We start from the raw sequence: 13,980 nt of genomic DNA on the forward strand, positions 1-13,980 counted from the left end.
GCTTGTGAATCAACATAACTCAATTTGTAACTTGGAGGACTTTCTTCTGTCAAGATTTAGACCAAGTTTTAGCTGAAGTTTGGAGAAAAAACGAGAACTTAATTTTATGTCGAGCTGCGTACAACTCTTTAAATAACACAGGCTGGCAAAATTACATTTATTAGTCTGTTTCAAAAACCAAACAATACTTTTTTAAAGTACATACATTTTATAATTTCATCAGATTAAATTTGACTTTTTAAAAATGTTAGAGGTAACTTAAAACTTTGTTTTTAAAGATATAATGTACGACACAGCATATTACAAATATTTGTCTTCTAGATACAGTTGAAAAAATGTTGGCATCATAAGGTGTGCCCACACCAAAGAAACATTTCAGAAAACGTTTTCAAAATATTTACCATTTATTTTAAAAACACTTCAGAAATCAGTCCGATTTGTCGAATTGAAAATATTGACATTTCTCGACGTTTCAAGGCCCCTAGAGTCGAAATAAAAGATTTTTAGAGAGATGTCTGTGCGTGCGTGTGTACGTACGTTTGTACATCCGTACCAGTAGAGAGCGAGAAAGATTGCGTGAGTGTTTTTTTTTACCAATTTAAAAAGAGGTGAAAATTTTGGTTTTCCCAAAATATCTCACGAACCAATAACGCTAGCGAGTTGAATTAAATTTTATATTATATATTATGATGTGATCAAGGGCGGATCCAGACTTTCAATGGGGGGGGGGGGGGGGGGTGTAGTCACGCACTTAGATGAGTTTTACTCACCGCTTAAAAATGTTCCTTAATTGCTAAAATGACAACTTTAGTTATCAAATTATTTAGAACACTGTCCAGCAAGGTATGGTCTACTTATTTAATTTGAAAGACTCAGAACTTGGAAGCAGAAAACTGTTGGAATCTTGGAATGCTTTCATATGAAAGCACTTTTCTTGTTTTCATTTCTATTATTGCAAAGAACGCTGCAAAAATTTAAAAATCCAGAAAATGAGAAAGAATCTGTTATGTAAAAATGTCGGGTTTTTTTTGACGTAGTTTTTTTGAACTAAATTTCCGGGAGTCTCTTATTACTATCGTTATCAATCTGCTTACTCGTATTTTGATCTGATAATGGCGTCAACAAAACTTAAAAATTGTTTGGTTCTTGAACTTAAGGAAATAGTTGCATTTAAGTACATAATTTCTCTAAACAAAATAAATTAAATCAAAGTAAGTAAACAAATAAGTTGGAAAGAAAAGTTTTGTAGTACTCACAAATTACACGTATCAAAGTTTTTATATCAATAGATATGAAACGTTTATTATGTTTTTCACATAGCCATTTGTCACTTCATTTTTTGGGACATTTGTATTATTGAAATTCGTGTTTGAATCTCAGTTCAAGAGCATACAAAGCAAATTCACTTCAAACGTAGATTTATTTAATTTTTTAAGATCTTTTGTATTCAACAAAAAGCCAATTTTGAAAGAAATGAAATGCACGACTGGGTTGCTAGAACTTGATAATTTATTCCAAAAAGTCTGTTTAAAAATATTTTTTATGTTTCAGGATTTAAAAGTGTACCTGCAAAATAAGTTTTTCTCAAAAATTTAAATGCCATTTTGTTTGTCAAAAAATCTAGATTAACCTATTTTTTTCGAAAATCATTTTAAATTATGTCTTAAAAATATTTTTGGTATAAGCACTAAATAAAGAGCTTATACATATACACAGTGACGTGCGGCAGTCCATTTGATTGGGTAGACACAAATTTTGATTCATTATTTCGCATTGTAATAATGAATTAATAGTTATCTTATCTTCTATAGGTAGCATTGAAAACTTTACATTTGTAACTTTACTTGTATATACTCAAAAATATCGTCATTTCCTGAAAATCCATTTAACAAATATGTATTGATTTACGCAATACAGGTTGGCAATCTCAAAAACTTACAACCTTAACTTGTCCTGTCAAATTTCAATATCAGAATGAAATGAAAATAATTTAATTCACATATAAGACGCAACCTCTTCCGACAGAGCTCAATATCGATGATTCGATTTTTTTCCGAAAAAAAAATCTGTGTTGATCACATTCACTGTGCTGCTCCTGCTGACTGACACTCGTTCTCTTCATGAAAAATTCGAATTAAGAATTTACTTTCAAAACAAACAAGCGATTAGACAGATTCACTTATGTCTACTAGCTTCCATACAAAATTAGTTTTTGGGAATGAAGCTAACCTTTTTCCCTTTGTATAACTTTAATGGGAAACAAAGACACTGTCTTCGTCTTTACGAGTAAAGACTCGTGTCGTGCCATTCGTACTTTCGGTATTCGGCGTTCGTTCGGGAGGTTCGTTAATAGAAGTCTCAAGTCAGTCATATATGTAGAGCCATAAGCTATCCATCATAGCATAGCATGATGTTGGTATATGTGAGGTAGTGATAAATAAAAGTAGAAATAGGTGTGAATGGAGATTGTAGATACACATATAAATGGGTTAGACAAAAAATGACAAGAAGTAGGTACTATGGGATAGGAAATATTCTTAATGAAATCCAAATAGGACATAGTATAATTAGGTACAAATTTTTGGTTTTTTTCCATGTATTTATGTATTTAGGTACTGTAGAGAGTAAAGTATTGTTTCAAATCTGAAGGGTAGACACTGTCTAAAACGTCTTATTGACGCACCGTCACTGCATATACATATGAACATTTTACATTTAAATTTCCTCAAAAAATGTTGTCCCCTTTCTGAGATATCGATTTTTTAAACAAAATTAGTATTTTATTAAAAATCAAAAAAAATACATTTTTGATCATAAAAAATCATCATCAATTTTATCAATGACAAGAGCTTGCACAGAAATAGAAGAATTTTGAAATCGTTTCAAAACAAAATAAAGGTTTTTTGAGGGGTACTCTTCTGGAGCAATACGAAAATATGTTTTTCTTTAAATGGAAGCCAAATAAAGAACACAAAATTTAGAGAAAGTTTTAGAAAAATCACAAGGAGCCAGGAAAAACAGACAGACGGAAGGAATCGGGGTAGCCACTTTTTTTGACTTCTGTCGTAATGTCATATTTGATTAAAAGCTCTAGTTCGAAACTGTTTACTAATGCAAAACATATGTAGTTCCTATATGTCACTTCAATGTTCACTATTTATGTGTGACAAAAAAATGTAATAATAAAATCAAGGGTTAAGAAATTCAAAGGCAGCTTAATATAAAATTGATGACCTCTTATTCAAGGTTTCTTCTTAAGAACCTAAATATTTACTCTTTTTCTTAGAAACAATTTTTATGAAAATAATTTAAAGGTTTTTCCAAATTCTAAATTGAGCGAAAATCAAAATTTGAGTTGTTTTTGACAGCAAACCACTTTTTGGTGAATATTGTTAAATTACTAATAAATCTTTAAATGAAATCTTTACTTATACAACTTAACTGCATAAGATTTTTGGCTCATATGACCCCCCCTGGATTGTCAATTGGTCAGAAGTTGATAAATTTGTATTGTGTTTTTGGAATAGGGCTGAATATTCGATTCATATTATGTTCTTGGTCATATGAGCCATAAAGCTTATGCAGTTAAGTTGTGTAAGTAAAGATCCGTAAGTAATTTAAAACCATTCACCAAAAAGTGGTTTGTTGTCAAAAACATTTAAAATTTTTGTAACTTGAGTAAGCTTTAATTATTTTCATAAAATTTGTTTCCAAGAAAAAGAGCAAAGGTTAAGGTTTTTAAGAAGAAACCTTGAATAATAGATCTTCAATTTTGTATTAAGTTCCCTTCAAATTCCTGAAACTAGCCTTTAATTCCATCTTATTTTTTTATGCACATAAATAGTGAACATTGAAGTTATTTTTACTTGCGACACATAGGAACTATGTACATATATGGAAAGTATTGCATTCGTAAAAAATTTCGAATCAAACTTGACCATACGATGTTAGAAAAGTAAAAAAAAAGTGTCTGTGCTGCCCCATAAGGCATTAACCACTAAGACGATTAGCTTAAGACGTTTTTTTATCATGTTTTAATACTAAAAACAACAGCAGCCCCATACAAATTTTTTGGCGTAAATTCGAAAATTCGAATTTTTTCACAAATGAACCGATAGATTTTTTTAGAACTTTATCTAATTGTTTCTTAATTCGGCTTCTTTTTGCAAGAGAAACATATTTTGGTAGGGTACCCCTCATAAAGCCGTTATTTTGTTTTCAAATTTTTTCAAGAACTTAATCAGATTTAAATAGTCTTGTCTTTCAAAGCAAGCTCTTGTCGATGGTGAAATTTCCAAATTGAAGATGATTTTAAATGATGGAAAATGTCATCATTTTTTTTAATGGCATTTAAATTTTTGAGAACATTTTATTGCAGCCGAGCAATATATTTCTTTCAAATTTGATTTTCTGTTGAATAAAACTTTCAAGTTCGTAACAGATTAAAGAAATCTACATTTAAAAGGGAATTTGCTTTAGATGTTCTAGAACTGAGATTTAAACACGAATTTCAAGAATATAAATGTCCCAAAAACAGCAAAAGTGACACTTTTGTTAAACTAATGGCGAATTGAAAAACGCAATGCACGCTTTGACTCTCTTGAGAACTGAAGTGAAAAGAGATCCTGGAACGTGTAATTTGTGACTGCCACACAAAAGTTTCTTCCCAGCTTATTTGTTTACCTTAGTTTGTTTTGATTTTAAATTCAGAGAAATTATGTACTTGAATGCACTTGTTTCCTAAAATTCAAGAACCACACATTTTTTCTTTTGATCTTGTTGATTCCTTTAAGATAAAGCTCTGCTCCAATCTACTAGTAAGCAGACTGGTAGCGATAGTAATAATAGACTCCCGGAAATTGAGTCCGAAAAAACTACGTCAAAAAAAAAAACAGAAAATTCTTGATGACAGATTCTTTCTCATTTTCTGGGTTTTTAAATTATTGTAACAAAAAAGAATATATTTTTTGTTGGAACAAAGAAAAGTTTCAAAACATTTTTGTACATTTGTACCCTCTAAACTATTGTGTTTTGCTTTTAAAAATATTTAGAAAACTGTTAGAATCTTGGAATGCTTTCATATTTAGAACGTCTACTAAATTAAATAGCTAGACAATAACGTTCTAAAATAATTTAATAACTTAAGTTGTCACTTTAGCCCTTGAAATGTGTACATTTAAGGTTAATATTCACATTATGTTATTTATATTTTGTTAGCCATCTTTAAAGAACATTTTTAAGCAGTAAGTAAAAACTCGTCTATATGTTAAGTGCGTGACCCCCCCCCCCCCCCTGATTAAAAATCTCGGTTCTCGATATCTCTTGAGCGATAGAAGATATTGACTTTAAATTAGTTTCATTTATCCGATTTGTATTTGTTTATAAAAGAAATAAAAACTTTTAAGAAATGCTTCTAACATTGGTAATAATTGTTTTTCGAATAAAATTCTCGTTTACAAAACAATATTTTGAAATCAAACATATCATTAAATGAAACATATTGTAATTGCGCATTGATTTTTGTCTAAAAATTTATTTTTCTATTTTCCGGACAGAAATTCATTTTCCTGAACAGCTGATACTTCTATGCTCAAAAGTGAAACGAATCGTTCCACTGATTTATGTTGATATGACAATTCCAATGACAGATTTCTGTCAGTATAAATTTTTCGGTGGATTTCAATCAACAAATTGTTTTCAATTACAGACATTTTTACTGATAGCAATAAACAACCTTTCAAAATATGTACAATGTTTGCGTTCAATGATGAAAACCAATGATAGTTATAATTTGCGCCTCAATGTGTGGTTGAGTCATCGAAAACAGAATTCCACAAATTGATTAATCACTTTAAAAATGATAACTTGATCATCAGAATACTAAATTTTTTGGAATCAAAATTCATAGCGATCATTGAAAATGTATATGATTGCCAGTAATAGCTATCATTTAAATCAGTCAGGAAAATGTTTTAAAGGGATTGTGTTTCCCTTTCATTAAAAATAAAGATATATATACTCATCGATCGAAAATTACACAAAGATTGAAAGATTAAAACTTCAAAAGTGTAACTAATCGTTCAACTGATTTGTGTTCTGATTTCACACAATTCCAATGATTCCTTAATTTAACGAGATACTTTTCACCTGTGTTCCATTTCTATTTTCTACTTATTATGATTTAAAATGAACCAGGGCCTAGTGACTTACAACTCTCAACCATTCCTGTGTGCGAATACTGTTTTTCAGGAATGGAAGGGACCCACAATTTTAGGCCGAATCCGAACGGCTAGTTTGAGAAAGCACTTTTTCATGACAAGAATTAATTTTGAAGGATTTGTCAATTCCTCGCAAGAGGCAGTACCCGCGAAAATTAATTTGTATAAATTAAGGTGGCACAAGCAGGGATTGAACCCAAGACCCCTTGCATGACAGTCCAAAGCACTAACCATCATGCTACGGGTACTACAAGCATGTTGATAATTGAAAAGAAAATTGACAGGTGGGATTACAAAGAAAATGATACGCTTTCAGTGGAAATAATATCTTCCGAAATGTCAAATTGGTAATGAGCTGTACGTTGAAAATGATTTCATAATTGAAGAATTAAAAATGTATTTTTTCAGTAAACAAATTTAACAACTCATAAGCTTCATTTTAATGCCAAAAATTACAGATTTTAATTTCGCAATCGTTTTTTAATCTCGAAACAAAATCTTCAATGATGAAAACCAATGATAGCTTTAACTGGCCCCTAAAATAAACTAGAAGAAAAGTTTCGAGTAAAAAATATGGCATTTTTAGTAAAAATTTCTACAATTCATTAGTTTAATTTTAATAGCAAAAATAACAAGTTAAATTTGCGTATCCTCTTTTTAATCTCGATACAAAATTTTGAATAGTGAAAACCAATAATGTAGTATATTTAAAATTGGACCTATCATTATTTTTTAGGGAAAGTCATAAAGCATATCGCACATGAGCTACGAGCTGCGAACCGTGGATGTTCGCATATTTTGACTTTTCTTTCACATGAATCTTATTTCTATTCGTAGAAAGCAACGAATTGTCAATTTATAATTACCCTTTTCTTCGTATTTTCCTCAGCCATGGTCTTTTACACAAAAACAACCAAGAGTGGTATAATTTTGAGGTTACGTTGAGCGCGAACAATTTATTCGATAGTGTGTGGAACGCGAATAGAGTTTGACAGTTCGTAGTAACCACACTGCAATTCGTTACTACCAAATTGGTTTTACATAATTATTTTGTTTTAGAGAGCAAAATGCAAATTGTTTTATCCCAACATTAGTGTCAATTGGTTTCTAATAATTTAAATGTGTTTTGTTTGAAATTGTTTTTTTGAAATGTCTCGTTTGCTCTTGCACGTCAATTCGTTCATTTGTTGCTCGCTCTCATGTGCAAGGCCATTAGGATTCAAACTAAAAACCTATGATTTCGACTGTTCGAAGAAATGTCAAAATGAAATGAAACTTCCGAATGTTCCTTAAAATTGAATACTGTTTTAAACTTGATTTAATAAAAAATGGAAATTAACTTGATTTCGAAAAAAAAAGAATTGTTTAAAATGGTTTTGTTCAACATGTTATAATTTTTAATCGACTGATTTTTCAATTTCAACCTAATTTTGATGGATTGAACTTAAAATATAGTTCCATTTGTTTTTCGTAGAATTGATCAGTGATTTCAGAATTATCTTAAATCGTTTTGTCTGAAATTTGTTATAGAGTAGTTCAATAATTTTCCACTTCAAACTGGATATTTTTTTCAGAATTCTTTAAAAAATTTAAAAAAAATCAAATTTTAAGTAAATTTTAAAATTTATATTTATTTGGCAAAAGAATAATAATATAATCTATAACGAACACTGGTTTCTCTTGTTTCTTTTTTTCTTCTAATTTTGTTTTAGTTCAAAAGATGATAATTTTACAAAATAATAATTCACGAAAAAATAAAAAAACTTAATTTTAAAATTAACATTATCAACAATAACAGATAGTTTTATGTTTTTTTTTTTTAATTTTTGTTTTACTATTTTTAATTTAATTTAAGTTTTAAATTATAATAGTGAGTTTATGTATATAGTTGTTTATGTTTTATAATGATAATAAAAATTACTAATGTCTTGTTGTTTTATTTCAATATGAATGTTAATTAATATTTATGTATGTATGTTTTTTTGTATTTGAATTTTTTTTAAGGACGAAAGGGCTTTAAATGAGTTGTATGTATATTTTCTAAAAAGAATTTTAAAGTTTGCTTTTTTATGTTTTTTTCCTTTTTTAAATAAATACATTTAATTTTTATGAAGACATTTTTATATTTTGGTTTTTTTCTCTATGAAATTGGTTTTAATTTTTATTTTAATGTTAAAGAATAAAATTCTTTTAACATCGTTTATTGTTTCATTTCAAAGGTACGTAATTTTTTTCTAATAATTTTACTTTTTTTTTATGTTTTTATGTAAAAAAATATCCAAAACTTTTTAAATGCTTTGGAATTTTCAAAATATGGAGACACTGGATGCTAGGACAATGAGGTTTTTCTCATGGAGCTGTATTTATATGGATTTGAAAATTGTTTTGGGTTTATTTTAATTTAATTTCTTGGTTGTTTTTGTTTTTTTTTGTTAACATTTTAATAATATTTTGTTACAACAGTAATTTAATTGGAAACAGTCCTGGGTATAGATAATAATTATAATAACAAATTGAATGTGTGGTTTGAGAAAAGTCCAAATACTACTTTTGGTTTTGTTTCTAAAAACAAAAATAAACTATTACTGAACCCAAGAAGCTGGTGACCAAAGTGGTTCATTTTCGGCACGTTGAACACAATTAACAAGCTTTTCCAAAGCTGAAGCTAGATCGTCATTTACGATTTCTTCATCAAAATAATGGCCATAGAGGAAGTCAATACGTTCTCCATGTTTCACCATGTCTTGGAATTCTTCATCCTAAAATTTGAAAAAATGGTTTAGAAACACTGAATGGGAAAACTATTTGAAAAACAATAATTAGGTACCGTAAATCCTCTAGAATTGGTCTCATCAAATGTGGACTTCGCTCTGGACGCTGTACGAGTTCCCTTCAGGACATCGAAACTTGGTGGTTTTATGTGGATCATAAATGGTTTCAATTGGACAGTTCGCAGAGCTTTGATGGCTTGGTAGTGTGGACTTAGAATGCAAACACAACCTGCATTGACAATAGACTTCACACTCTCAGCGGATGTCCCATAGAGGTGTCCCTTGTATTCACCATGTTCAATGAATTTCCCCGCTGAAACGTCTGATTCCATTTTTTCGCGGGAAATAAAAATGTATTCCCGTCCAGGGACTTCTCCTTGACGTATTGGACGTGTTGTATCTGAATTTGAAAAGCATTAAAAACATGATTGTATTTTTGGAAAGATGGCCCTAAATTTAATATACTAGTTCCTTTGAGACAACTCACTGCTGTTTGTTCCAGAAATGTATTTAAGTCATACTTACATGGCACTGGACTTCTAAACTTCTCTGGATCTCTAGCTGTAAGTCTTCGTTTCAGTTCATTTCTCCCAACACCTGGTGCTCCAATCAGCACCACTGGCCTATAAACACCTGGCCTGGGATATAGTTTAGCAACTTCCTCGTAAGTGGCAATCATTTCCCGATCAAAGTCATCATTCTCGGCTAAGTCATACATAATTTTTTTAGTTTTAGGCTGACGGCAGGATGATGTACTACTACTAGAGTTAAGCATTGGAGAGCCGGGTGGGGTCGTGCAAATGGATGCACATGAGCCTTCAGCTGAAGTGTTATGGGTGATAGTTGCGATGCGATATAGTTTGGCATGGGATTTGATATATTTGGGAACACAGTCATAGAGATTTTTTTGGTATGATGGTTTTATTTTTATAGACAAAGATGATGAGAGCGAGCGAGAGGTGTGATAAATTAGTTGGTGAGAGTTGAAGAGCGAGCGTGTGAACATGCGTTAGAAATTTTTATATTTTTAAAAATTTATTAGTGAAGGGGTCCATATACATAGTATTAAAGAACAACAAAAAGACGGTTCTATATGGTTAAAGTTGAAGACTGTAAAACCTACTCTTTGATTCCCCATCGGTTGTGTCACGTTGGGTTCGTTCATGAATGACTCGACGTTCTTGTAGGGCTCTACTTGGGATCAGTCCTGCACGAGCTGTGCGTTCAGATTCTTTTCTCGCTTGCCACCAATATGCATCATCCTAAAAGTACAAACAAAAAATAAAGGTTTTTCTTTCCTATGATGAAGTCTTCTAACTCACCTGTGAAACGATGTGTAGAATATCACCTCGTTGAAATGCTAGTCCAGCTTCTTTGCAGGGAATATATGGATCATTTTCTGGGTTGTAATCAAAGTGAGCTCGTACTCGTACTTTACTCTCCCTCTGTCCACCCTTTCCATCTGAGGGAACTATTTTAAATGTGATATTTCCTTCAGAATTTTGCTACAAGAAAAACAGAACATATTGAAAGGTCTTAGTAAGAAGATATCGGTGTTGAGATTTTTCTACCAGAATCTGCAAGACATCTCCAGGTGTCTTGCCCTCCACATTAATTCCATTCACTTCGATAACTTCATCGCCCACATGAATCACTCCAGAACGGTCTGCAGCTCCACCATGCATTATCCGGGCAATAATTATCTTTCCCGTTTCTTCGTCTGTTTTGATTGTTGCACCCTGTTAAAAGAAAAATGTCGGATTATTTAAAAAAATGCTAAAAATTTATTTTCTTCGTAGTTTGCCGGTTTATGCAGAGGTAGCAAAATATAAAATAAGTCTTAAAAAATGTAACATATATTTAGAAGAAAAAAGAATCACAAGTAACTTATTTGTGATAAAAAGTGAACGACAAAAAAAGTTTTGGAATATAAAGAAATCACTTCCTATCTGATTTGTATTGGAAAAAACATCAATTATCAGAAATGTAACATTATGTAACTAAGAAGGGAGAGTTAAAAAAGGTTGTGCTTCCATTAAACATTAACAAACACATAAAAACAGCTTTACTTAAGTACATGGTATATTCAAACAACGACATTTGTAGGCCTATAGATTTATACTAAAGGAAATTACGCGTAAACATTTCTTTTAAAAGCAGAATTAGATATTTTTCGTTTAGGGATTTTCTACTTAAGAAAGTGGAATTAATTTCAAGCATGAAACGATCTATTTACTAAAACTATATAGAGACAAAAAACGTCAATAAACAATTTGTTTCCCATTATCAAACAATACTAAGAATTGTAGTTAAAAGTGTGCATTTATGTAAAAAATAGTATTTTATTTCTAACGCATGTTTTACTAAATAAAATTTCGTAATAGTTCTTATGGAAAAACCGATTTTTAGTTTAATTTTATTATTCTAGAGAATACATTTTTTATTTTTCACAATTTTCAGCAAGCTAATTTCAATTCAAAATTACCAGTTTTACAATTTTGTACAAACTTTTAAGCGCACTGGAGTGCACACAATTTAGTACCGTTAAAACTGCCAGAAATTTCTGAAATCAGAAGGTTTTTTAGACAAATTTCTTATTTGTTCGCACACATTTCTGGATCCTATAAAATGCTGGCGATATTTCTTCTAAATACAAAAATGATGTAACGAACAGTGAGTTGAGTACCATTGCCTAGTAATTTACAATTCTTAACAATTCAGTTCATATGTCGAAAATTTCATTAAACTTCAACAAAATAAAATAAGTAACCAAAAAGCTGCTGTTTGAGTCTTTAAGAAAATGTTTAATAGAATTTAATTTGAATTAAAAAATAAAGTCACTTCGAGTTTTTGAGATATTTTAAAATTCGAATTTTTTGAAGAAGCGTTTTTTTTTTTAAATAAAATTCGCTGTTGTTTTCTTAATTTATAATCCTTTGTTCAGTATTCAGTTTTAATATTTATAGATTTCCTAAGATATTCAAAAAAGCCTACAAGTTGTTAGATTTTACCTGTCTTACAAAAATCTGAAAGATCTGAAAAACTGCTAAACCAGTTATGCTAAAATGGTTTTAACAGAAAAAGACAAAACGAGTTGAAAATAAGTTTTGTTTTTGTGACGAATAAGTTGTCTAATCGATTCTGTTACATCGAGTTTTTCAGGTATATTAAAAAATATAAGAAAAACAGGCTGGGATGCGACCCACACTGATAACTTCCAATCCCGTCTGTCGATTTGTCTTGCTTAAAAGTTTGTCTATATGTACTTTTACCAAATTTGCGCACTATTTTTTGGAGATTTTATTTTTTATGAAAAAAACGGACTGTTGGATTTTTATATAAAAATTACTGAATATAGAAACAATATTTTCTCTGAAATAAAATAAGTTTGAAGCCAATATTTTTAATTTTTGAAAACCTATTTGAGCCGAAAGTAAATTTTTACCAAGTTTTAGTAGGTATTGTTTTTTTTTAGAGTTTTATTTTTTTGTAAAAAAACTGTCAATTCGAATTTCTTAAAAATTTTACCAAATGTTGAAAACAATATTTCTTATAAGAAAAAATTAGTTAGAATCTATTATCTCAAAGTTTTTAAAAGATATTTGAGTCGAAAATCATTTTTTACGAACTTTTGTTAATTTTTTTTTCGGTTTTTAATTTATTGTACAAAAACTGTCAAATCGATTTTTTTTCAAACTTTAAATGAATGTTGACAACAAGATGTTTTGAAAGATAAAAGTAAATAAAAGCCAATATTTTAAAGTTTTGAAAAGATATTTGAGTCGAAAATCAATTTTTACCACCTTTTATACATTTTTTTTTTAGGTCCGTACGTTCGCGACGTTTTTTTCGTCGTCCATAGCTCAAGAACCAGAAGAGATATCAATTTCAAATAAATGTTGTTATACAGATAATAAGGCAGAAAGATGCAGAAAGAGCTCTCAAGAAAATTGCGTGGGTGGTTTTTTTTAAAAAAGGTGAAAATTTTGGTTAACCTTAAATATCTTACGAACCAAAAACGCTAGAGACTTGAATTAAATTGTATATAATATATTGTAACGTGATACCAAACAGGTATATTTTTTGAAAAAAATCCATTTAACGCCTTTTTTTTTAAATCAATAAAACTGAAAAAAAAAAAATTTGTCACCTCCAAAATTTTACGACTGAAATATGATTTCATCTCTATAACAATTTTATGCAACGAAGAATAATGTTTTTGACTCTGATAAAATGTTGAGAAAATTCTAAAAAAAACATTACTCAAAGTTGGTAAAAATTGAATATCGATTCAAATATCTTTTCAAAACCTTGAAATTTAGGCTTCAAACTTATTTTATCGTATAAGAAATATTGTTTTCAACATTCTGAAAAATGTGGAGAAAAGTCGAATTGACAGTTTTTTTTTATAAAAAAGTAAAAATCCAAAAAAAACATTACTCAAAGTTGGTAAAAACTGAATTACGACTCAAAAATCTTTTCAACTAGTTTTAACTTTTAAGAAATATTGTTTTCAACATTCTGAAATTTTTTTTTAGAGAAATCAAATGGACAGTTTCTTACAAAAAATAAAAAACTTAACAAAAAAATTTATAAAAGTTGGTAAAAGTTGATTTTCCACTCAAATATCTTTTCAAAACTTTGAGATATTGGCTTTAACTTACTTTTAATTGATACGAGTAAATATAGACAAACTTTTAAGCAAGACAAATCGACGGACGGATGTGAAGTTATCAGTGTGGGTCGCATCCCAACCTCTTTTTAATTTTTGAAAAGCTATTTGAGTCGAAAGTAAATTCTTACCATGTTTTAGAATTTTTTTTCAAATTTTTTATTTTCCTTAATCGAACTGTCAATTAGATTTTTCTCAAAATTTTACTGAATGTTGACAGCAATATTTTATTATGGTGAAAGAGTTTAAAGCCAATATCTCAAAGTTTTGAAAAGATATTTGAGCCGAAAATCAATTTTTGCCCACTTTTATTAATTTT

The 13,980-nt window shown here is 29.7% G+C and overlaps 1 protein-coding gene across 5 annotated transcripts in view; it reads right to left on the bottom strand.

Moving 5' to 3' along the window:
* Positions 1–8,349: 8,349 nt before the first annotated feature.
* Positions 8,350–13,980, bottom strand: part of LOC129951364 (MAGUK p55 subfamily member 7) — a 47,466-nt gene continuing 41,835 nt past the window's right edge. For 3 of the 5 annotated variants that reach the window (XM_056063473.1, XM_056063472.1, XM_056063474.1), the window contains 6 exons: positions 10,561–10,728; positions 10,312–10,494; positions 10,113–10,251; positions 9,515–9,811; positions 9,046–9,389; positions 8,350–8,977 (listed from right to left, as the gene is read on the bottom strand). In XM_056063473.1, coding sequence (XP_055919448.1) covers positions 8,801–8,977; positions 9,046–9,389; positions 9,515–9,811; positions 10,113–10,251; positions 10,312–10,494; positions 10,561–10,728 — 1,308 coding nt within the window. In that variant the 3' untranslated portion in view covers positions 8,350–8,800. The remainder of the gene's footprint in view (positions 8,978–9,045; positions 9,390–9,514; positions 9,812–10,112; positions 10,252–10,311; positions 10,495–10,560; positions 10,729–13,980) is intronic. The other 2 variants (XM_056063475.1, XM_056063476.1) reach the window with 1 other exon arrangement.

Source organism: Eupeodes corollae, chromosome 3, assembly GCF_945859685.1.
Source record: "Eupeodes corollae chromosome 3, idEupCoro1.1, whole genome shotgun sequence".
Classification (NCBI taxonomy): Eukaryota; Metazoa; Arthropoda; class Insecta; order Diptera; family Syrphidae; genus Eupeodes; species Eupeodes corollae.